At 50.9% G+C, this 25,844-nt stretch overlaps 1 protein-coding gene across 5 annotated transcripts in view; it reads right to left on the bottom strand.

Moving 5' to 3' along the window:
* Window positions 1–3,898: 3,898 nt before the first annotated feature.
* MBOAT2 (membrane bound glycerophospholipid O-acyltransferase 2) overlaps window positions 3,899–25,844 on the bottom strand; it is a 73,459-nt gene continuing 51,513 nt past the window's right edge. For all 5 annotated transcript variants that reach the window (XM_053925290.2, XM_053925289.2, XM_071221586.1 and 2 more), the window contains 9 exons: window positions 20,823–20,878; window positions 19,502–19,556; window positions 15,611–15,794; window positions 14,535–14,727; window positions 12,411–12,514; window positions 9,947–10,011; window positions 8,503–8,635; window positions 6,585–6,736; window positions 3,899–5,370 (listed from right to left, as the gene is read on the bottom strand). In XM_053925290.2, coding sequence (XP_053781265.1) covers window positions 5,145–5,370; window positions 6,585–6,736; window positions 8,503–8,635; window positions 9,947–10,011; window positions 12,411–12,514; window positions 14,535–14,727; window positions 15,611–15,794; window positions 19,502–19,556; window positions 20,823–20,878 — 1,168 coding nt within the window. In that variant the 3' untranslated portion in view covers window positions 3,899–5,144. The remainder of the gene's footprint in view (window positions 5,371–6,584; window positions 6,737–8,502; window positions 8,636–9,946; window positions 10,012–12,410; window positions 12,515–14,534; window positions 14,728–15,610; window positions 15,795–19,501; window positions 19,557–20,822; window positions 20,879–25,844) is intronic.

The following is a 25,844-nucleotide window of genomic DNA, read 5'->3' as shown; positions in this document are numbered from 1 at the left end:
GGACATGTTTGTGATGGAAGTTTGACTCCTTTCTCCAAGCGATCAGGTCAGAAGCAAGTGTACTTCAGTGACAAATCCGTGTACTACAGAACCAGAAGTACTTAAAATGGGGACAGAGGCATACTTTAAAAGTCTGTTAAACTCTTTCCATGTTTGTCCTCTCATGGGAAAGGACGAAAAGGAGTATCAGACACGTCGATTTCTCAAAGAAGTACCCCAAAATAGAGACTGAGCAGAACACTGTCATTTACGATTCCAGGAAAAGACGGCCAGTCACTTTTTCCGTTTCCAACAGGTTACTCAGAAAATGTTCAGCCATTCTATTGCTGTTGCTCTGTGACTTCTGGCTTTTCATTATAATTCCATCTTCTCACAGTAGTACAATTTGGTAAAACTTTTACAGAGCTGTTGACTGAGAGATGGCCATGCATCACTGAGGAAGCCAAGAGTGGTTCTGCATTGTCACACCGTGTTTACAGACCACAGAGTCTTGGAGCGTGTTCTGTTTGCTTTATAAAAGGTGTACGGAAAGACGACAGTTATAATCAGTTTTAAAGGCAAGGCCAATCAGCGTAAAAATATGTCTGGAGGCTCTGTTTTGCAAAGTCTTCCCACTGAAGGACCTAGAGAGCTTCTCCGCTCTTTACTGGGGTTTGTTCAATGTGAAAAACCTACTAAAATAAGTATCATTTAAAAACACGTAACATTATTAAGCAGCCCATCCATCAAAATGGAATTGGCTACACCCTCTGGGTAAGAGCTCAATGTGCGGCTTCATCCCGAGTGTGAGAGCATCCCTACAAACGCCACACGGAGATTTCCTCTCACTTGTCCTCCGGCTGGGAGGGCTGCTACAAACACACCTGAGCGCCAGGTGAGGCAGAAAAACGCTGGAGACGCCCCCGCATGCTAATCTTCCCAATCTAAGTCCGAGGGGCGTGTCTTCTTTTAAATGCAAACCTTGTCCTTGAGCCTCAGGCCCGTGCACAGACACAACCCCCTTTCCAAGGAAAGGCTGCAGAAAGCAGAGCTCCCAGCCTCTCGGCGCAGAGCACAGGGAGCAGCCACTGGGCTGAGGGAACAGCGGCATCAGGAACGGCAGGGCGGGAAGGCGGCACTTCACATTGCCATTTGGAGCCCCGCACCCACGTCAAACGTGACGTATTCAACTTCAGATGGACTGTTAGCGGCCAAATGAACCCCCACAAAATACCAGTTTATGTCTACAACTCTGGACAAATCACTTGCTAACAGTGGTGATACGGGCCATTCTGAATCAATTATTCTCTCCAGTAATTTTTTCTTTCAATTATAATGTATAACTCTTAAAACCAACTGATAATTTTGAAGTGTGTAATAAGGAAAGAGAATAAATGTCCAGAGTTATTCATGGATATTCAAAGTCCTAAATAGGAAAGATTCTTGTCCTAAGTGTAAACAAGTCCTTGAATTAAAGTATAAATTTTGTCATTATTTTAATGGCAAAAAATTTTAATCATCCTGGAGTTTAAGATAAGGTCTAAATTAAGCATGTTTTAAATATCTTTGAAGGAAATAATATTTGACAAGTTATGTGGTGGTAAACTGTGTCCAGTGAACTTGGAAATTTGTATAGTATTTTTGCATGTATCTTTTCCAAGTTTCCATGGCATAAACAGAAACAAAGGAAAAAGGAAACAGAAAGCTCAAGGAAAGCACATTCCCTCAGCACGGACCGCTTCGTTAGGAAAGACTCGCGTTCAGGGCTACGTTCACTGAAACTGGTGCGCCGTTTGACCAATGGCCTGAAAGGCTTTCCTCTGTCGCCATCGAAACTCTCTTCCAAAGTCAGGGCTCTGCACACCAGTGCTAACAGTGAACGACCGTGACAGTGATTCTGACTGTGGACCTGCCCCTGTCCGGGACTCTATATGGATCTCGCTCTCGGCCTCCATTCCTGACGAGCACAGCTGGCTGCAGACCTGGAGAGCCGACCCTTCGGGGTCATCATGCAACTTCTTCCCGAGCGCATGCAGCTCATCAGAACCACGGGCTCCTCGACGGCGGGCCGCAGGAGGGTCCGGGACCCCCACGACCGTCAGTGGCCCAGTGTGGCGACCCTCGCTCCCCAGAACCATCCTGTTCACTGGAAATTTTCCTCCCAACTGGTGCCCGGAGCTCCTGCGTGTGAACGGCACCCACGGTGGGGAGCAACAACGAAGTACTTTTCCACCCACAGCACAGGGGCGGCGCAAGTGATGGCTGGGCATTCTTGAGACCAAATAAACCTCTTCTACGCAGGATGTTTAACAAGCTAAATAAATTTCTCCAATTACTCCAAGTTCCAATAAAAATGCTTATTTTAAAAACCGAGAATAAGCCACTTATAAAATGGATACAGCTGAGACATCAAATTAAAATAACTGTTACTGTCCCAAGAAAATGAAGGAAGAATTATTTTTGTTCATTGTTTCCGCAGTGTAATAATTAACCAGAAGCACAAATATGATATTGACGGACCAACCATCTCTGGGGTGGCCTTGCGACGCGTGAAGGGTGGAGGGGTAACACACACAGGCACTGAGCCCTACTCTGTGACTCAGAAGCAGCGGGCACGCAGTACAGCGAATCGGCTCCCCCTTGCTCACAGAGAGACAGCCGGTAGCAGAGACGCACTGGTCTTCAAGTCCCCTGTCAGCGGAAGCACCCGTCCTCCCCACCCTGCGAGTACATACATCCATTTTGCAGAGCACAGGAAGTTGCTTTTTGAGGAGAAAAGACAACTGGAGAATTAGAATTATTTCTCTAGCTTTGCTTCTAGATTGCATACTTGTGGTTATAATTTCTCCAAAATTAGAGAAAAGCTACCCAACAATTTCATACACTAAAAAAAAAAAATGAGTTAATCCAAGGAAGTGAAAATCAGGCTGTTTATCTTCCAAGCCACTGGAAACTCCACCAGTGACCTCGTTTCCTCGGTGGTCACACTGCGGCTGCGTTCACTGAGCAGCAGGTAACACCGACCCGAGGGTACAGGCTGAGAAACGAAAGTCCAGTCCAGGAGTAGAAATAAACTGTGATTATTTGCAAATGGCTAAATAGGCTGAGCAGAAAAGGTTTTATTAAGTTTTCTAGTTTTCACTTACGACATGCCTAGACTTGTCTTTTAAACTCCAAACTTATTTACTTTTTCTTAAAAGTGACCAGCGTCTCTGCAGCATTAATTAAACTGGGAGAGATTTGGGGGGCAGGTATTTTCCACGATTATTCTCGCCTGTCCTCTCACATCACACGGCCAGCTTAATTTCAAGCGTGGAAAAGTAGAGAAAATCTACTCAGTTACCTGCTCTTTCCAGAGGTAATGGGGCACGCCTGCTGACCTCATCTGGTGGGGAAAATGACCTTTAGAAAAATAAACACATTTCATACAAATATTCAGATATTTCTAAAGGTCTAAGAAGATACGGAGATATTTTTGCCGACTAGGACCTCAAAAGCTCCAAGTACATTCGTTTTTCCTTCCTTCTTAAACGAAGCATTACACATCCCTTAAGCCAGATGGTTGTTCTGTCCTTAACTTCATTTGAAAATTCACTCATGACAAAAATAAAAAACAGAGACCACAATCTGCATTTCATCAATAATTTAAGGCAAAAAGAAACTAAACTCCATAAAGACTGGTCAAACGAAGGTGCAGTCGAGAGGCCCTGCCCGCCGTCCTGTTCTCAGCCCTGGGGTGAGGTCCACAGCCAAGGCCCCGATGCCAGGCCGGCATGTCACCCCACTGTCCCCGCTCAGCTCCTGCAGCAGCATGAGACTGTGGGCTTGAGGGAGACACCTCAGGTGAGTTCACTATGGTGAAAATGGCCCAAAAGATAAAAGCACATTTTTCCAGTTACAGAATCGAAAACTCATCAACAAGAGTTAACAGCAAAATTTTAATGTGAGAAGTTAAGAGTTTGGAAACTAATTTATATTATTCTCTAAAGATGTGGTTCAAACCCAATGACATTAAGTTTTCATTTCCCTAAAACTTTCCCAAATTTGAATCAAACTGTCAAGGAGGAGAAAGTGAATAGCCAGACAGTAGCCTTACCCAGTGATTTCTCCTTCAACACCTTCAAGCAATCTCCCACCATTAACCTCATAACCCTTTTATAGTCCTACATAATTTATGCCTGATAAATTTAAGATCCACAGCATTAAAAAGTTATTACACTTTTGTATCTTACATGTCACAAAAGCTCAGATAAATAAGGGAGAAAAGCACTTTGCTGAGCACCTGGTACCTGCCTGGCATCTGCGCCTTCTCCTGCGGCCACCAGCCCCCCGCCCCACCCTGCCCCACAGTGCCCTCCTCGCTCCCGCCCGCCCAACTATCCGCCTGCCGGCCGGCCAACCTGCCTCCATCATCTTCTCTCTCTTTTGTAAGAAAATGAGCTTGAAATATCACGTTACCAATCTTTAAGTATGTTTAAGAAACTCCTCCTTGAAGGGCTCTCTGACACAAAGTAATTAAACTCTCCGGGAAAGGAAGCTCCCTGTCATGTGGCACCATGCTGTTTACAGCATCACTACCCACGGTAGTGATTCGAGACACTTTAGGAAAACCCTTCCAATACTGAGATGTGTATTGCATTTTTGAACTACCCACAGCCTTCAGTGTCCTGTTTCGATTTCCCCCAGAATTCCTTCACAGCCTAGAACATCCAGTGTTGGAACAGAGCTCTCCCAGTAGTGCAACCCGAAAACACCATTCAGGGACAACAGTTTAGGGAACAGAGGGCTTAAGGCAAGACATTCATTTGGAAAAGTTAATTTCTCTCCATCGCCCAGATCAACACAATCCTTTTCCACCCCTTCAGCGCCTCGGGGTGCGCAACGGACTTTCAGCAGCAGGGCCCCCACGTGCCCCTGCGGCCGTGTGCTGAGGTCCCGAGCCCACTGGAATAATGGGAATATTCTGTGTAAGGCGTGGCCCACAGGGACATGGCGTGGGAGGGCTCATTCTGCTCCACCTCCCAGCGGGTGCACAGGAAACTCCCTATCGACAACTGTCCGATTTCCCCCCAGCGTACTCTTTCCAAACAAACCCGGACCCTTGAGAAGGTGCTAAGACTGGTTTCTGTCAACGTACAAGAAACAGCCACCGAGCGTCTTCCCCGTCACTGGTTTAGCAGTGGGTGTCTAGAGGCTGCTTCCTGATTCTGATCGCAGATGCTGTTTGTTGTGGAAAAACTATTCTGTCCCAAAGAATTCTCTGTTCCATCGAACTTTGTGGGTCGTGAGAGCTGCACAGGTTCATGTGCGTTCTTTCCTCTTTGAGTTTTTTTCACTGGCAACAGCAGTAATACTAAGACGCCAGCGATGTGAAGGCAGTAATACCAGGAGCTGAAAGAAAAAGGAAAAACTTTATCACCGTTTAACAATCCTCAATAACTATACACTTGGCAAAATGTCACATGCCCCCCCCCCCCCCCCCCGCCAGGACGCATCTATTTACGACGTTATTCTCTTATCCCCTGACCCGCGCCCAAGATGAAGCTCTACGGCGGATTCCAGGGGTGTTTATAAAGCTCTGGAGAAACCCAAGCTAATTGAGGCATGAGACTAGTCATATTACATTCCTTGGTAAGGGTCATAAGGCCACGGCCAAATAGACCACCAACAAAAAGGCATCTATTAGTAGCTGCAGCGACCCGAAAGTAATCCCTCAAATCCAAAGAACCAAATACTGAGCAAAGGCGAGAACACGGGGGTAGTAGCGAGTTCGACTGCTCTGGCATCTCCTGCTATTTACGGTCCCTAAGCAAGTTACTATAGTCTAATGAAGTGAGTAACAGATACACGATAGTGCTTCTTGATGGTTACTGTCACAAAATTAAAAAGCCACATTATTAAAAATATTAGTAGAAATCTCCTTCCCCAGGTTAAATATAAGCTAAATGTGACCTAAGCTGCTTCTACAGCTATAAGGTCAAGTAACTGTGAATGAAAATAATGGGCGAGAATTCAAACAACAGCTCACTCCATCACATTAAAAAATTGTGTAACCATTTTGTTAAAATGGGTGATTATCGTCACATTCAATTCAACAGGCTTTGGCCCCGCAACCCCTTCTGTCCCTCCAGATGCCGGGCAGGGAAGAACCCACGAGAGAACGAGGTCTTTCGTCTCCGAGACAGCTACTGTGGGGGAAGGAGCGGAGTCGGACGAAGCGTGAAACTCAAGACGAGGACGTGCATGTCACAGAGAGGACACAGTGCCACCGAGGCCCGAGACAGGGGAAGCACGGACAGGTAAACGCATGTCACTAATTCGTGTCCCTTTGATGGAAGAAACTAAGGGAATGAATAACTCCTTGTAAAGAAGAGCTCCACTTTCTGGTTCGCCCTGGGAGGGATCTGAGGCACTGGCCCCCCAGCAGCTCGTTCTCAAGCCCAGATTCTCATGTGAGGACCAAGGGGGGAATCACTCCATAAAGAGACCGGAAACGGCGGGTCTTAGGGCTACAAAGTAACACCCGGGCACTGCGCGGAGGAAGTGAGGCGCTGAGAGCAAGGAGCCACGCCCAGGGACGCACCGGGCGAGGAGCGTTTACTTACCTGTAGAAGGTGAAGGACGGTTTCACGGAGAGCAGCACGAACGGCACGACTGTGTAACTTACAGCTACCTGGGTGACTGCCCACGTGAGCACGTCATACAGCAATTTAAGGTGGGGAGATCCGGTGAAATGATGCCTGAAGTTACTTCTCATCTGAAACAGAGAGACACAAGTATTTGCTTCGTCCTTAACACTGCTTATGAGAGGACACCACCTCCTCCGAGTGTTTCGGATGTGGAAGAACGGCCCTCAAAACGGCGCTGGCAGGGGCCTACCACGGCAGCCACTGCCGGAAAGCGGGCTCGAAATAACACGTGCACGCAGGAGAACATGGAGAGAGGGCTCGGAGACACACGGGCGGAGCGTGTGAGTCTGGGGAAGGGCAGAGAGGGGCTCTTTGCAACTTTGCTGTGCACCTGAAGCTGTATTAAAACTAAAAATTTCCCAAAAAGTTAAAAATAACGTTGCCTAGAGCTCCTTGAATCTATCTTCCACTTTTCCACGGCAGTAACGATGTCCACCATGGCAACATGAAGGGGGACTGCCTCCACTTTGTCCTCTGCGTTTGCGGGGGACGGACAGCCTCTCCTAGGACGAGTGGCAGCCGTGCCCGCTCTGTTAGCGCGAACTGGGCACTAGTTAAAAGTTGTTTTAGCTTCTAGGGAACAATTCAGTTGTGAAAAGTATGAACTTAAACATTGTTTCCTTTGTTCTTTCATGGTCACCGCTTCTCTTGTCTGGGAATTTGACAGGTGGGTGGTAGCCCTGCTGTGACGATGCTGTGTGAGTCTGTCCAAGGGGAAGTGCTGTGAGGGGCATAGCACCCCCCCCCAGACTGTCCCTCCACCGCAGCTGCCCCCCACTCTGTCCCCTCCGTCACCCAGGGCAACCCTGTCGTCCTGGGGTGGGCCTGGGCTCTAGCGCCTGGCTCCCTGATGTGCAGATAGCAGGGATGAGGCCCTCGCCCAGTCTCATGGTCAAGTTCTCTCTCCTATTCTTGCCCTGCTGCTCCCACCCTGCCCTTCGCCTTTCCAGACTACTCCTTCTCTACAAAGACGTGACCTTTCTGCTTAGACACGTGTGCCTGTCATGCCTGAGTACCCCGTGCCCTTTCGAACCCAATTCTGCTAATGCCATCTCCACGCCTAGAATGCCCGTTCTCCCCCACCACACTCACCACTGAAAGAACCTTCCTCTCCGGAAGCCCAGGCCCAGCCACGCTTCCCTAGGGAAGTCGGCACCTCCAGGGACCTGAGCCTCAGGGACTTCCTGCGCCTCTGCACACCTGTGACACTTACTGTCTAGTAAGTGCACAGAGCCCATCACAAGTGCCTGTACACACGTGCACACATGCGCACACACGTCTCACGTCCCTAAAGAGACCACAAACTACCAGGAGGCGGAGCCCTTAGTCAGTCTTTCTTGGTGTTTCTCTCACGCGCTCCCCGCAGCACCTTACCAGTGGGCACAGCAAACACCTGCTGGTTTGGTAAATGCAGCCACCTCACCTGGAAGTGACAGGTAAGACTGCCCCACCACCATTTTTGTCACGCCACTTCCCTCACACTGAAGTATCCCCTCTTCTTTTCCCACCCATGTCCCCAAGCGGTCTGCTCAACTGTTTCCCAGAACATTACTCCAGGTCCCAGCCATGCAAACACTCTCCAGAAGTGCACCCTGCTTCTCACGGCGTCTGCGGGGGCCGGGGACGGCCGTCCACCCTGCCTGGGCCCAGTTGCCCCTTGTCTCCACCAGGGCTCAAAGGTTCCGGTGCTCGGGACGCGTCGCCAGACCCCACCCGCCCGGTCGTCTCGAGGCACAGTTTTCAGCTCCCCTTAAACACTTCTCCAATGGCAGGGGCCACCGGGTGGGCGCCACCGTGCGCCAGGCCTTCCCCACGGGGCCGCGCTGGTACCTACCGCCCGTGCCGCCAGCGTCATCAGCACCCCGGTCAGGAACGTCAGGTAGTACCCCGGGTACACCCCGTGCCAGGTGGCGGACAGGACGAACGTCTGGAAGGTGGGAACCACGGTGGCACGCTCGTAGCATACCCTGGAACGAGGGAAGGCCACGGGAGCACGTGGTTGGGCTTCATAGCGCCCTCGACAGCCGCCTGGTTGCCACCTGAGAGGGCTCGGGGGACTGGGGACACGGGCACCAGCTGCCTCGGGCCCCTCACAGCTGCTAAGGGCCGAGTGTGGAGAACCAAGTCCCCCCCAGCCCTCGTCTTCTCACTGGTGTAATGTGACAGCTGAGGCGATCACGTCCAGTGTTTGGGGGTCTACGCTAGTTTAAAAAAAACCTTTACCTGGGATTAAAGTTATCTTTATTTTACACTATCTTTTCGTTAGTAACAGGAAGACCTTTCAACTGATCTGGTAACACTACTCATTCTGGCAAGTAGGCAGGTGCCGCCAGCTCTACAGTCTTCTTGTCACAGACCAGAGAACTCGGATGGAAATAAGATCTTCCTAACGTATCCAACTTAAAATTTAACAACAAAAATAACACAGCAAATTAGCTCCCAAACTACAGCCATGGGAAAGACTGCAGGGCAACTGAGGCGATGATGATGATGACAACGAAGATGGTGATGCTACATTCTGGCTGTCTCACGGGATAAAGATAATACCCCACCCGTCCGAAGACAGAGGACGGGACAGAAGGACACTGGTGCTGAGAGCCCCCCACGCCAGGGGGCAACTGGTGAAAGAAACACCGCGCAGGACATTAAGTCTCACTGGGACAGTGAGACGGAACTGCCGGAGCTTCTGAGCAGCTTCCTAACTTGGTCCCCCTGCCCGGGCTGCCTTTGCCTTCTGGGGTCCACCTGGCAATTCCTGCTCATCAGCCATGTCGGGGTGAGGGCCCCCAACTGCCCCTGCTCCGTCTCCTCCTCGCACCACGGGGAAGAGCTCGTATGGATCGTTCGGCTGTGTCTTTAACAAGACTGCAGGCTCTGCGGAGGCCGGGGCTTCTGCCTTGGGAACCTTCCTACCCTGTGCTGACAGCCAAGACCTGCTGGGTGGAACGTGTGGGAGCTGGAACTGCTCCGGAAAACCCAGGGCCTAAGCACACTGGTTGGACAGTCGCTGGTTTTGTGGGACCACATCTCCAACCAGTGGGAGCAGGGAGCGCTGCGGCCTGACCTTGGTGGAGGCCTTCCCAGGCCATTGGAGGCCCCAGGGGCAGCTGCACTCAGGACCTGGCTTTGTAGGACGCGAACAGTGTTTCTTGGGGAACACCAAGGCCACCATGTCACTCAACACACTGTTAATTTAATCCAGAATCTGAACTCAGTGAAGCTAGGACTAGTCATTAACTGCCAAAGCACAGCTGAAGATTGTTCGCGAAAGAACGTACCTTTTAAGCCAAAGAGCTGTCTGAATATTCCAATTATCAAGAAACATCTTGAAACTTGTTGACATCTGAAAAACAAAGGAACTTTTTTTCTTTGCCCAACAAAATAATGGAGTTTTAATGTAAGTAATAAAGTGTTATTGTGCTAAACATCAATGAGCTTGACAGTGACGGCAGGGTTGTGCTTTCTTCCCCAACGCTGCTTTTCTAATGAAATCACTACCCCGAACGCTGCTTTTCTAATGAGGCAGGAACGTCACGCCATGAAAGGAGCCTGTTTACTGCAGGGCACGTCCATGAGGTGAACGGGTCATCTCCCTTCTCTCCTGCGTGGGGACATTTGCAGGGGTGCTCGTGAGATTAGCCCAAAGAAATTCCTGAGAGAGTGGCAAGTGACTCTAGGAGGAAGGGATGTCCCCACGAGCCATACCCACTCAGGTCCCCCACTGCAGCCTGTGGCCCACCATCCACAGCTCTTGTCAAGGTCCCAGATGTTTTTCCTTTCCCCTTGTCACTCAACCGCCATCAAAGTTCTGACCCTGACCGGCCCTACCGCCTGTGTTCCCTACTCGTAATGTCTGAATGCTGGGCACAGAATGTCACACAACGTTCGAGACGGTTGTCATCATTCCTGGCTCTTAACTGCAATGAGCCCCTCAACCTACTGGCCATCCCCATCTCCCTGGATAAGACAATTCATTCTCCTCTTCTTGAAAATGCCTGTCTGATTGAACCATTTGAAATGCCTGTATTTGGTAAGTCCAAACCAGGTAAACGCCAGCAACTTTGCAAGGTCCAGTGCAATACTGCCGAAGCCCCCCACTCTCCTATTGCTGCTCCCAGAGCCTCCCCAGTCCCTCACCGTGAGGGGCTGGGCTCCTTCTTTAGAGTCGTGATAGAACCATCAGACACCGCCTCCTCATGTCAAAACCGCACACTCAGCAGCACCCACACTCAGCTTTCCTCCCGTCCTGATTCTGCAGCAGAAGTGGTCCCTCTTCTGCTGGGTCACCCTGTCCGCCTGTCCTCTGCACTCTGCCCCCACCCTCGCCGCAGGGACCTCACAGAGGGGTAAGCCTCTCTCCCTGACTTCACGCACACTCCTGATCAGTAAACATGTTTCAGTCCCTCCATTTGAAAACAAAACGAGACTCCTTCAATCACCTGTCCCTCAGCTGTTGCCGTATCTCTACCCTCTTTGCCTCATGGGGGAGGGTTGTACAATCTGGCTTTTACACCCATCCCTGCCTTGAAACCGCGACCAACCCCCCACAAAATCCCATGCTGCTGAAGCCAGTGGCGCTGTCGGTCCTGTCTCATCGGGCACCTCGGCAGTGTGTAACACCGCTGCCCATGCCCTGCACGAAGGGGGACCCCCTTCTCTTTCCTTCGCTTTTTCTTACACCATGCCTTCTCGACAGGGGCGATTTTACCCCCAGGGAAGCAAAAATCTCTCTCTTTTTATGTGCAAAGCACACACATGTACAACAGGGCACAAAATGGACACGCAGTGTACCCGTGACATTAAAATCTCATGGGGGGATTTTAAAAAAGTCTCCAGGGGCCCCTAAGGTACAATAGTGACCAAAAGGGTAGAAATGCTGCCATACAGTCATCACCCAATGCCCACAGTTACCAACTCTCCCCTCCCCTTCTCCCCTTTTATTACTGACGTTGTTAACAGCATTTCAGAGCAAAATACCAGACACCTTATTTCGCCTGTAACGGATCTGAATTTATGCCCTTTATATACATACGGACTTCTCAAAAACTATGATCAGATCCCACAAAGTTAGCAGCAATTTCTCAGCGTCACTCAGTACCCGTTTTGCATTCAAGCATCCCTGAGCGTTTCATTATGCGTCTCGGTTCCTCATGGCTGAGTGGCGAGGACAGCAGCACCAGCCTCGGAGGGCCAGCAATCAGGGGCCACAGTCCACACGTGCACGTGGCACATAGCCCGTCCCAACGCTCCAGCACCACTCACACCCCACACTCTCCAAGCGCCCTGACCCCACCTCCATCCCCAGCCCCCGCTCCCTACCCTGGGAGCCGGGGTGAAGTGCATGCCCCCAGGCTGACTGCTCCCCTCTACCGGGGGAGGGGGTGCCGATCCCCTCCCTCCTACCGACCCACTGAAGACATCACGTCCTTCGGACCCCACTGTCATCTGAGGCTGACTCCTGCCCTACAATGACACGCACCTGTCTGATCGTTACCTATCTCTCTGTCCTCCTGGAACTGCCTCTAGATTACGGCTCCGAGAGAGCCCAGAGTGCCCCCTTCTTCCTCCCCGGGGCCCCAGGGCCTGGCACACGGCTGACAACCAGTCAGCGCTGGTGCAATGACAAAACGGGCATGTCATTAAAAATCCCTCGGTACTGCTCTGGGACAGCACAGCACAGTCTATGAAAGCACGTGATGCACTCTGAGTCTCCTACGGTGACTCACTGAACGGTTTACTAACCTCTATCTGCGGAATCCTCAAATTGGAAATTAAGTCCCAACGAGCTTCTCCGTTTTCATCATAGCCTCTGAAACCGAAGCCCGCAGCATTGTTAATAGCATCAGCTGGAGTAAACAAAGTGAAACAAAAAAGTGTTAATAACCTACGCAACAACCTCCCATGTTCTCCCGGGAAGCAGATATTATCACATACTCGTGTCTGACCTCTTATTCTTAAACAGTAAAAGGAGACTGATTCTCATTTTAACCTAATAGTGATCCAGTTTTTAGGATATCCTAAGTTTTTAGGATAAATCCTCATATTTTGGGTATGAGCTATGAGGTCTGTTTCTTCCACACCAGTGACCCTGGTTTTTCTCGCTGGTCTCTAACCAGGTATCCTCCAGAGGGCGCTCTCACGGCAGCGTACAGGGTAAGACACACTTCAGCAGTGACCAGAAAAGTCTAGTCACAACAAAGCAGCTTGGGTGTGGGTGGCCTTGCAGTCACTCGGGCCACAGAAGCTGGTGGCGTCTCCAGCAAATGGTGTGGAGCCAGACTTTGGGGCCGTGGGTCCCACAGGGTGGGTAGCTGTGACGCCTGGCTGCTCATCAGAAGTGAGAGTTCAAAACTTCTGGTCAAGATGGAGGCGTGGGTAACTCCTTGCTCAACCACAGAAAGAATTACGGCCAGACCTCAGAGCAAGTGACACGCAGAACCACCAGAAAACCGAGCTGTGTGGAAGTCTCACAACCAAGGATTTAAAGAAGCCACATTCGTCCAGATGGACAACGCTACTGGGACACGGAGTCGAAGCAGCTCCAGCTAACACACAGACACACACACAGGACGGCTGCCCAATTGAGGAGACAAGGAAACATGGCCCGAATGAAAGAACAGAACAAACCCCCAGGAAAAAGACTAAACAAAACAGATAACCAACCCATCAGATGCAGAGTTCAAAACACTGGTGATCAGGATGCTCCAAGAACTCACTGAGAACAGCAACAACATAAAAAACCCAGGGGGAAACGAAGGTTACACTAAGAGAAATAAAGAAAAACCTACAGGGAACCAACTGTGGAGGGAATAAAGCCAGTATCAAATCAACAATTTGGAACATAAGGAAGAAATACGCATTCAACCAGAACAGCAAGAAGAAAAAAGAATTTAAAAAAAAATGAGGACAGTACAAGGAGCCGCTGGGACATCTCCAAACATACCAACATCTGAATCACAGGGGTGCCAGAAGAAGAGGAAGAGCAAGAAATTGAAAACGTATTTGAAAAAACTAATTAAAAAAAATTCCCTGACTTAGTGAAGGAAATAGACACACAAGTCCAGGAAGCACAGAGTCCCAAACAAGTTGGACCCAAAGAGGACCACACCAAGACACATCATAATTAAAATGCCAAAAGTTAAAAATATAAAGAGAGAATTTTAAAAGCAGCAAGAGAAAAGCAGAGAGTTACTTACAAAGGAGTTCCCATTAGACTATCAGCTGATTTCTCAAAAGAAAACTTTGCAGGCTAGAAGGGACTGGCAAGAAACATTCAAAGTGATGAAAAGCAAAGACCTACAATCTAGATTACTCTGTCTAGCAAAGCTTTCATTTAGAATGGAAGGGCAGATAAAGTGCTTTCCAGACAGGGTAAAGATAAAGAAGTTCATTATCACCAAGCCATTATTACTTGAAATATTAAAGGCACTTATTTAAGAACACGAAGATCAAAACTATGAATATTAAAATGGCAACAAATTCACAAGTATCAACAACTGAATTTAAAAATACCAACTAATCAAACAACCAGAACAGGAACAGAATCACAGAAATTGAAATCACATGGAGGGTTATCAGCAAGGAGGTGGAGAGGGGAGAATGAGGGAAAAGGTACAGGGAATAAGAAGCATAAATGGTAGGTACAAAATATACAGGGGAGGTTAAGAATAGTATGGGAAATGGAGAAGCCAAAGAACTTATAAGCACGACCCATGGACATGAACTAAGGGGGGTGGGAATCGCTGGAGGGAGTGGCGGAACTGGGTAGAGGGAGGTATAGGGGGAAGACTTGGGACAATGGTAATAGCACAAGGAATAAAAAAAATTTTTTTAAGAAAAAGAAAAGTCTAGTCACAGGTTACTTACCTAATGTCCATGCAAAATAGTATTTGGGTCTGGCCGCCAGGAGAGAGACATACAGATAGATAACCTTTGCCGGCCACGAGGCTGCAGCCCGGAAGTGCTCATCGACGTTGTACTCCACGGGGAAAGAGCTCGAGACGGTCAGGTGCACCAGCAAGGAGAGTCCGCAGACCAGGAGCTTCTGAGTAACCGCCCCCTGCAACGGCAAGACAGGGCTTCGTGATCTGGACCGCACTCGCTCTGCGCCCCTCTTTGCTTTCACTTACAGCCAGGAGGCCTCTCACAGGTGAGGTGGTCGCGCGGAGACTCAACAGAGTCAGTGGAAGAGTAAAAGGAACACAGTGTCACGTCTGAAATGCAGCCCAGTATGACACGGCTTTCCAGTGAACACTTAGCCGGTACCAGGAAGTATGGGACAAACGCACCTTTTGGGGCTAAACACACTGAGCTACATGGCGGAACAGAGGGGAGCGCTTTTACCACTGGACGCCAATTCTTCCTTCGCTCTCTGTCTACAGCGACTTGGACGGGAGGCTGACCCTTTGCCCCACGCCCTCGGTCTGAAAAAGCACTTGTACTGTCTCACGGACATTTAGATTGACCTTCTCATGGGACTTCTAGATTCTATCATACCAATCCCACAGAAAGTTCGCCTACACAGAGCCCCCAACCTTTCCTGACTAGGCAGCACCTGAGCCCCTGTGGCTCAGAGGGAGTGGAGGCCGCTTGGGGTGCAGTGCAGCCTGCCAGGTCTACCTCCCATCCTCCCACCGCCAAGCTCGGCCTCCAAGTCTGCCTCCTCGTCTGCTCAATGACGGGAATAAGAACACCAACTCCGAAGACTGCCGTGCGGGCTGGAGCATTATTCTCACGAAGGCTCTCAGCATAGCTTCCTAGGCTCCCTGCTTCTGTTCCTCTCTCATGCCATACTTCTCCTAAGCATCACTGCTAGGTCCTTAGTACAAGAGTCGTTTCCCTTGCAAAACGTTTTAAAGAAACAGGTGGGTACGTACAAAACTTGAACACATGAGCATCTTTACGTGACCAGGACTAATCACTCCAGCGGCTCCCACACTTACGCTGGGAGACGGCTCTGCTCTTGCACGGTGTGGTTCTTCTTTGCCGTTCTTGTCGGATTGTGCCACGTGGAACGATCTGCCTTCGATGAATATGATGTAGTCCTTGTAAGAGCAGAGGGGGCCGGCTAGGATGCCCATGAAGTTACAGTTGTAACTCAAATACTCCAGTAGGCTCGGCATACGCCTGCAAGGACAAGACAGCTACTCGTGAGACGTGGCAGAACCTTTCGGGAAATTTAACGGCAACAATCATCCTGTACCTCGCTGCCCCTACCGTTTCTAAAACAAAATAAGCTTTCGTTTCCATTTGCATCCAGACAGTGAGAATCTTGGAAGATCTGGATGCAGTCACGCCCAACAATGGTTCTGGACAAACAGTTTCCATACGGGTCTGTAAGAGCAACTACGAAGGGTTTCTACATAATTCCTCACGAGGGAGCAAACCTACATGGACAATGGAAAGAACCACCTCCCACTAGTCGACCCCTCGCTCCCTCAGCACGTCCGCGTGTGCACCAACTGTGAACTCACAAGTGCTAGCGTGTAGACAGAGTAAACAAGGGGCAGGCCCTGCATTCACAGAGCTTACACAGCACTTGCAGAAAACATACTGAAAAACGTAAGATCCTTGCAGAGATGCCACGCACTACGAAGAGAAGGAGCTAATTTTATTACATCACTGAGTCAGGGGTGCCTCTCAGAGAAGGTGACTTGGGGCAGAGAGGGAAGTGAGAGAGGATGTCGTGTGCGTGTCCAGAGGGACCAGGGAGTACAAACTGTGGGGATGGCGTGCCTGGGCAGCAGGGAGGTCAGTGGGCAGGAACAAGCTGTGGGGGGAACTCAGGACTCTGTTCTGAATGCGATGAAAACCGGCAGGAGGGTGTGTGGACAGGGCACAGGGGGGAGGAGGAAGACCAGGGAGAGGGGCCCGTGGCTTGGAGGAGCAGGGGAGGCAGCATCTGCACACACTTGGACAGTACAGCCATGGGGTTTGCGGGCGGACTGGACGTGGGGTGTGAGAGAGAGGAAATCAAGGATGCCTCCCGACATGGTTAACTGCACTGCTTTGAGACCAGTCCGAATGGCACACGGTATCTGAAGCTTACCACGCGTTTCGTTCTCAGTGCAGGTAACCAGGTAAAAACTGGTAAGATAGGAGACTATGTGGATGAGACCCATTGTCATGTAAATGAACTAGGAGGGGATGTTTCCAATGTGTAAATTCAGCCCCACTTGTCAGGTGGCTGTGCACCAAGACAAACTGCCACAAATGGAAGAACGACACCCGGGCACGGGGAGCAGGTCTCTGGGACGCATGCCCAGCCCTCCTGCCTCCCTGATGCGAGAAGCTGTCTCTCGAAGAAGCACAGAAGCTGTGTGGCTGAGAGAGGGAGACCAGGCCCCTCGGACGTGGACTTTTATAAAGACGATCAGAGAGAAGGCAGCGCCTCCTGTCCGCCTGACACCACCTAAGTCACCACTGAACCAGAACTTCTTTTTAGGTTTCTTCGGAGTTCTCCTTCTACATTTCCAAGTGTCTCGAACCTTCAGCATCCCCTCCTGAGGGCCCACACCCGGTGGGGGCAACGTCTGAAGCAGACTTGCCCCCGGAGCCCCTGTTTAATGCCACCTCAGCGTGCTCTGACCCTGCCGCCCCAGGACGTGCCCGGGCCTCTGTGGGCCGCGACAACAGAGCTCCACGTCCAGTGCCGGTTATTCCAAGACCAAAACCAACGCCAGCTTATCCACACGCAGCTCAGCCAAACCACGTGTCACCGTTTGCAAGGACAGGAGGTAATTCTGAACCATGAAACTGGCCAACATCACCTCTGGCTCAGCTGTTGTATCAAACGACAAGTCATTTTAGAGACCGTAGTAGAAAACTATAAAATTCGCCACTAAAATGAGAACCAAAGTGCAATGATACATACTTCATTTATGGCATTAAATGAAAGATTCAGTCTTTCATTTACTTATTTGATATCAAATACCCTTGTTTGGTATCCACTATGTGCTGCCCTGGGTTAGGGCTGCTCCACCCTGGCATTACTGACGGTTTCTGACGGTAACTCTGCTGTGGGGACCGTCCTGGGCTCCGAGGATGTTCAGCAGCACCCCGGGCTTCTACTCATTAGATGCCAGCAGCCCCACCCCCTCCCCTCCATTTGTGACAACAAAAACTATCTCCAGACATTTGTCACAACGCCACATAGGTGATGAAGACAAAATGATAAACGAGATAAAGTTCTGCCCCCACGGAGCTTACATTTGGGTAAGGACAGGAGCAGTCAAAATAAACGTACCCCGTGAGACAGTGGTACACGGTACGAAGAGAGTACAGCCGGCCGGGGGCCAGAGTGCGACAGCATGAAGGGAGGAGAGGTTCTGATGCAGCCAGAGGCCTGGGGAGTGGCAGGTGGACTGAGCGAGGGGGAGGGGTGGCTACGGGCCCTTCCCAGGCCTGGTGGGCCGACGTCAGAAGGTCCTCAGTTTGTGCTCAGTTCTCAGAGGAGCCAATGAAGGGTTTGTGTCAGGGGACGGGGTGAGCTAATTCAGTGTACCCTAAAAGGACCTCTGCCTGCGGCATAGGGCAGGAAAGGAGACGAGCCCAGTGGGGAGCTATTACAGCAGAAACCATAGAAAAGGACGCAGGGCTGGGGGGTCTCCGTGGCAACGGTGAGAGCTCAGGCAGGTTCAGAGAGGGTCAAATGTCACTGTCAGATTAGAGGATGATTTCACAGACATAGTTGGCCAGACTTGCTAAAGTGGATTTGCAGTAAGAAAAAGGGAGTTTGCCTACATTTTTGCCCTAAGTCACTAGTGACAAATGGTTCCATAGTTTTAAATTTGGGGTAACAAATTCAAAATGAGACCAGTCAGCAAGCCTGGGTGTTTTCCCACTCTGCTTTCTTCTACTGTTCAGATGGAAAGCTGACTTTAACGAGGTCTGGGTTGGTGCCAGGCGGCCATGTGACAGACAAGGATGAAACGGGACCCAAGTACCTGCTGGTGCCTGGTGACTGGGAGGGACCGAGGCCTCGTGACGATCACTGAACCCAGGTCAAGTCCTCCTCTCACCAGCTAAGCGTGTTCAAGCGCGTGCTTACCGAGAGGCAAAGACCGACTGTAGAGAGCTCTATAGAGAGCATCCAGCCAGGCAATTTTAGAGGTGGGGAAATATAAGAGGGTTCCCAAGACATGCCACCTGGGGTCAAAAGGGAACACTTAGGGACGGGTCTGTCACCGCCGTCAGCGCATCCTTCTGCCGGCCACGCATCTGCTAGTCCTAGGTTTGCAGGAAACAAGGTGCTTCAGCAGTTCTTCTTTATGTAAAACATGTATTTGGTCTCTAATTACACTGAGACAGATGTTCCAAAAAGTAAGCTATTCCTTAAATTAATCAACAAAATGCCTGTCATAGATGGAGTAGAAGCTCATCCCAGAATAAATTCCTCAAATAAAAATGAGAGTATCTGACTGGTTCTTCCTTATTTGAAAGCATGGCCTCCATGTGCTGTTAACACGGGGGCTCTCACCCAGCGCCTGGCCTCAGGCCGCTGCAATTACTACAATTGCCCCAGGGCAGACAGGAGGGCTATAGGGCCTTCCTGTCTTCGGGGAGTCTCACAGGGGAGACTGAAAGTTTGGCAGAGAGCCTCATGGTACACAGGAGGTGCATACTGTATGCCCATATATTCAAGGTGCTCTGGGAGCTCAGCAGGGATGCCTAGCCTGGGCTAGCAAGCCTTGGTGGCGGGGGGTGGGCAGAGGGAGGAGATGTGGTTTTACAAAGAAGTTCCTCGGGAATGGCAATCAGCCTCGCCCCGTGAGCTCTGAGAGTCCCAGGCAGAGGTGGCACAGACCCGGCGGGACGCAGTGGAAAACACGCACCTCACAGCTAAGTATCTCTGCGACGGAGTCAGTTCTTCATCCTTTCGAAACATCCCTGAGGAATAAAGACAGGTACTGTTATCAGTTGTGGTTTCTCCGAAGAAAAGAGTTGCGTTTTTCCCATTCACACCTGCATCACTCTTCTCGTTTGGAATCCACACTACCCTCCTGATTTTGGTGTAACTGTTTAGAACACACGGTTCCGTTCACGCTCACTGCAACACGAGCTCATCAGTCGCGTCAAGGGCCGTCGTGGAGCCCGGTGTGTCCGGGTATGTGTACGAGTAACGCATCAGGGAGCTGATCTGACTCTTCCTTGCAGAAATCAGTATTAAGTTAAGAAATTCTCCAAAGCAAACATATTTAACAGTAAATGCACCCTTGCTGGTGTGGCTCAGAGGACTGAGTGCCGCCCAGTTCGATTCCCAGTCAGGGCACACGCCTGGGTCGTGGGCCAGGTGCCCAGTAGGGGGCAGGAGAGGCAACCACACACGGATGTTTCTCCCCCTCTCTCCTCTCTCCCTTCCCCTCTCTCTAAAAATGAATAAAATCTTTAAAGAAAAAAACAGTAAATGCTGTGACTTTTTACAAGGGTATTAAAACATTTCTATACTGCCTGATCCAAACGGCCAGCGTCGGCACCACGGAAGGAATGACCCTCACGCGACAGGCCTCTCCTCAGAGAGAGCTGCACTCTTCATCCGCGCACCCTCCCCCACAGGAGTGTAGTGTTACGATTACACACCGACTTCCTAGATCCTGAACCCAATCGAAAGACTAAATTAAAATGCAAACGCCACGTTTGAAAAACAGCTGTAGGTCTTCCCCAGCAAAGGGCGCAGAAAGGGTAATACACACGGGCGCAAAACCCATCGAGCAAGCTGAAACCCACGCACTCGCTGGGGATGTAAAATACGCATCTGTAAATTCTTATACGAAAACATACATGTGTGTTTTTAACAAGGGAGAGAGAGCAGAGGGAAAACATTCTAATTTTAGTAAAAATGTAACACAGGGGTGAAGCAGGAATCAATAAACCTTTAGACCAAATATCTTTTTCCTTTATATTCTAAATTGTCACTAATGTGAGTCATAAGTGAATCACACTATTTTACTTTGTTTTTGTCATTAAATTGAATGCAGAATTAAGATAAAATATGGAAGAAAAATCAACACTTTAATAGCCCTATGCAGAGTTAAATATTTATTTTCCCCTGCCTTACCTCAGATAAAGAGCAGAAAGTTATGGTGATATCTTAAGCAAAAGATGAATTGAGTGTGAGTTCTTTCAGTGATGCAAAGTTCATTTCTAAATTCTTACCATCATGGACTTCATAAGCCAAACTAGTGATCTTCTGGGTAATTATCATCATTGGGCTGCAGCAAAACAAGAAATGTTTTGAAAGAGTACAGTTAACACAAACAGTTACGATGCAGGAAAAACAGTTCAGTCTGCTTACACAATGACAGAGCCCTGTGGCCGAGTTAACCTGAGACCGAATTAACCTGAGACCTAGGGGCGGGGGTGGGGGGGGGGGCTGAGGTGTGGGAGATGGGGGGCCAGGCCTCGCTGTCAGAGCAGAAGGGAAAGCTCACACAGGGCGCAAGATCCCGGGCAGCGGGCTGCAGCCCAGCCTCAATGTGCCGGAGACAGGGAGGCCAGAGGGGACAGGACCACAAAGGCTCCGGACTCTGCCGCCCGGCTCTGCCTCAGCACTTTCTCAAAGCCCCAGGCCGCCTTCTGCCCCAGGGCTGTACTTCAAGGCAGAAAGCAAACTTCTGGGAAAAGGGGAACAGGCAGAGCACTAAAGGAGTCTGGGTAAGCAACGCGGAGCAGACAGGAGGACAGAAATGGGGGGGAAAGGAAAAGGACCTGTGTCCATCTCCCAATTCCAGGAGCTGGGCACCGGGGGCCATGGCCTGTTAAGGACACCCCTCCTCCCACACACAGCCCCTGAAGCCCACAAACCAGGACACGCCCTGAGAAAAGACGACTTTAAAATCATGTTACAAGTAATCAGCATTATTTTTCCATATTTTATTATCTCTAACTGAATGGATAACTTGGAAAGGAAATAATTTTAAATCCACAGGAGAAAACGACCAGGACACATTTTTATCCTTTAACCATTACATGGGCTTACAGACATGAGCACGGAAGCACAACGAGCCCTGAGTCCTTAATCTCTGTCTTTCGAAGTTCAAGGCAGCGTGCAGGGAGAGCGTGAGCCCTCTGCTTGTGCGTGGCCACCCCTGCACGTGCCGTGGGAAAGGGCAGCTGGGCAGGGAGGAGGCACAGAACTCAGCCGGCCAGTCGGCCCTGCTCGCCCCCACAGCTCAGAGCACCAGGCCAGTCAGTGTCCACTGCCACCTGCAGCAAAAACCAGCATCTTTAAGCCCTTGCAGGACATTTATCCTGTCCAAATCGCCCACTGAGACATTTGGTCCACGCCACAAAGTCCTTGAAACTTGGTACTTGACATGTGCTTCTCCGGCCCCCACTGACCCACTGACCTAATGCCGTGACCGGCCAGGCTACAGAGGCAGGGATGGTTAACACTGGCCATCCGGCCACAGCACGGTTGTTGGGCCAGTTCAGCGCGATGGCATTTTAACGTGTTCAGCCTGTACAGCACAAGCAGCCACAGGCGTACCGCCTGTCCGAACCCAGGGGTGTTTTCTGAGTGTGCGTGCTTCCGGCAGGACCAAAGGTCCACTAACCCCTAGCCACACAGAGGAAGCAGATGACTTTTCAGTGTCCGCCACCCCATCAAGGGTTGTTTGAAATGTTCCCCCCACTGGCCATCAGATGCGCAGACCCGCCCGGAATTTACTTCTCGTCCTCTCCAGGCAAGGCCTCAGGACAGCCTGGGCGCAGACACTGCCGCTAGGCAGAGAGGTGGTCACCCCTGCAGCCCCGGCCCTGGCCCTGGCCCTGGCCCTGGCCCTCACAGGGCGGCTCTCCGTTCCCATGGCTCCTGCTCAGGAAACCGCACTTCAGCCGGCCCTCTGCCAGGGCGCTCTGCACGCCCAGCACGGGGTAGCTTTGCAAGGAACCTCACGTGCCTTTGAGGGTTACAAAATGCCCTAAGCTTCCCATTTCCCTGGGAGGAAAGAATTTTCTTACTCTGCCTACTTCTCTTCATTGTTCAGTTCACCAATGAATGATAAAATGCCCTTGGGTTCTAAATCCTAATGTCCGTGCCATCTTAAAACATAGTAACACCTGGTAAAATAATTATTAAATCTGTTATCAACTTAGTGACGCCCTGACTACCTGTTAGGTGGGGCAAAGGCCGGTTTACAGTCGTTGGAATGGGAAATGATACAGCAACAAGTAAACAACACAAGAAGGAACCCCTGTTCCGGGTGCCGACCGTGTGTGCCTGCCTCTGCCCCGCCCCGTGTGAGATGCCCCTAAAGCGGTGGGGGCGCTCTGAACACACGCTCTCCGTCCACGAGCACGCGCCCTGCACTTTGTCCGCATCAGCCTGCGTCCTTCCAAGGATTTCCACGTCTGGGGCTGTGTCATCCGTCAGACCACAGGGCTTGTTCCCGAAGCCCGTGGCGTGAGGAGCTAGCACACTTTCTCACCGCTGAATCCCCAGCACCCAGCACAGAGCCTGGCACGAGATCTGTGCTAAATAAATGTTTCAAATACCAAATAAACTGAGTCTTCTAAGTGTCAAGATCTGTTACTCCTTCTGTACGTCGACTACACCCCGTCTCTCCTGTCCATTCTCATCTGTGTTGGAAAGCGTTTACCCTGTTTTGTAGCTGTGTGTTTACTTTCCGGTCACCGCAAAAGTCACGAGTTACTCAGCAGCAGGAACAGCGCCCTGCTTAGCTCCGTGCCTTCAGCACCTGGCGCGCACACAGCTCAACGCACGCTGACGGGCTCACAGACACCCCTCGCCATCCCCGTGTCTCCTCGGCTGGCAATCCCTAGCCCTGAGCACTGCCTTTGGTGCTCCATGAGTGGCAGCTGCGTGGCCTCTGGCCCAGCCCGTCGGGGGGCCGGGGCGGCGAGCATGAGCGTACACCACCAGGAGACGCCGCCACTAGCGAGTGGCCACGAGGAGCACGTTGTGAATGGCAGTAAAAAGGCACTGTAGGAGAAGTTCGGCAAGGGACAGAAAGAGGGGTGAGCACTCAGAAAAGTAAGCCAGCGGGGGAACTGCACAGGCGAGTCCATCACAGACAGGTTGGGACCAGGGGACAGAGGAGGGATGGGGAGGGCAGGACAAACCTCAGTCCGTTACAGCAAAACTAGAGGGCGAAGAGCACTCTTCTGAGTGGAAACATTTCCGCTGCAACAAAGACCAACTGCAGGGATTTTCTTTACAGTGCACTGTGTACACAAAGACCCATTTCAGTACCCGTCGGGGCGACCACACAATCACGCACAATCACCCCCGCACACCTGCACTGACATTCTGACCCCCTGCGGACTTTGTAGCTCACGCACAATCACCCCCGCACACCTGCGCTGACATTCTGACCCCCTGCGGACTTTGTAGCTCACGCACAATCACCCCCGCACACCTGCGCTGACATTCTGACCCCCTGCGGACTTTGTAGCTCACGCACAATCACCCCCGCACACCTGCACTGACATTCTGACCCCCTGCGGACTTTGTGGCTCACCAGGCCTCGGGCGCGAGTGAGTCACCTCCCAGGTGCTAGGAAGTCGGAGACCGGTTTCTGTGAATCAGAGACCTTGTGTTCCCTCCACGGGAGGCTGGAGTTGGGGGTGGGAGAGGAAGCAGGTGGCTTCAGAGCCACCTCCGAGTGAGGTCAGGGCCTCGGACAGAGCCACCGTCCTCGCTACGTGACGACAGGAGATCAAGTGGAAGGACAGTGTCTCGGCCACTGGCACTGGCACTCCGCTGGGCATGCGGGAAACAGGGGTCTCACTGTTCACAGGAAATCCTTCAACTGATGGAACAGCTTCCGGTAACATAAAAAAAACACCTATCTGATATAAAAAACCAAGACTCCAGACTTCTTGAAATTTCAAAAAAAAAAAAAAAAGGATGCAAAAGTTATACATTTACAGGCCTTCATTTTTTCTACACAGAATGAGAACAATAGGATTTAAGTTCTATTACACAGTAAACCTCAGCTGCAGTTAAACATTACTAGAGAATGAATTCTAAAAATAATCCCTTTTCCCCACTGTTCCATTACCTCACGCTAAACTCTGACACCTGCACACTCACCTGCAAAGCAAGAACAGCGCCTGCGAGGTTAAAGGCCAGCTCACCACCAGGGGACAAATTAGGTAATGACTGAGGTAGCTGTCGATTGCCCACTTCCGTCCCCAAACCACAGAACCCACTGCACCCAAATACACTCCACTTACCTGATGCCAAATGAACACCCCGTGAGAGAAAGGTCACGGACAAGGCCACGGACACACACCCAGTGAGAGATCAGGGGCAAGGCCACTAACACACACACAGTGAGAGGTCACAGAAAAGGCCACGAACACACACCCAGTGACAGACCACGGAAAAGGCCACGAACACACACGCACCAAGGGATCACGGACAAGGCCACTTGCTTCCATGCCACACGCACTCATTCACTCACTTTCCTCCCTCATTCAGAACACAAGCATTTGGTAAGCGCCAATAGAGCACCAGACACAGCTGTGAGCACGACAGAGCTCTCACAGCATTAGTGAGAGACAGAAAATAAGTGAATTAACAGGTAAATATATCGGATGTCAGATGCTGCTAAGTGCGGAGCAGAATGAGGCAGTCGGCAGGGTGCGTGGGCGTGCCAGGGCATGGGTGAGAATTAGCCTGGCTCAGAAGGTGACGTGTGAACAGAGAAGGCAAGTCAGAGAGCAAGCCACGTGAAGGTCAGGGGTGAGGATGTTCCAGGAGGAGAGGACAACAAACACAGAGCCCTCAGGCAGGAGCGTGAACGGCGGGTGGGAGGGACGCCTAAGTGACTGGCAGGCGAGCAGAACAGGAGGAAAAGACGAGGACAGGGAGCAGGCGGTCAGATCGAGCAGGCTTTTATGGGGCCCTGTGAGGGCACGCGAGGGTTTCCGGCAGAGCAGTGTGGTGCCGGGGTGGGGACAGGCAGGCAGGAGGGCACGGGGACAGCCCGGGCGGTCTCAAGGGCAGTCTAGCCACCCCTGGAAGGTCGAGCCAACGGGGCCGGTGATGACGAGTGGACTCGATGCAGGGTGTGGGGTGTGATGTCCCAAGGCTCTGGACGGAGCAGCCGCCCAGAGGGAAGGCCGCAGGAGCAGGGGCGGCAAAGCAGGGGTGCAGTTTTAGGGTGTTTGGTGTGAGATGCCCGTTGGACGGCTGGGGGAGATGTGGTG

This window comes from Desmodus rotundus, chromosome 5, assembly GCF_022682495.2.
Source record: "Desmodus rotundus isolate HL8 chromosome 5, HLdesRot8A.1, whole genome shotgun sequence".
Classification (NCBI taxonomy): Eukaryota; Metazoa; Chordata; class Mammalia; order Chiroptera; family Phyllostomidae; genus Desmodus; species Desmodus rotundus.
This window is presented reverse-complemented; position numbering and strand designations above follow the sequence as displayed.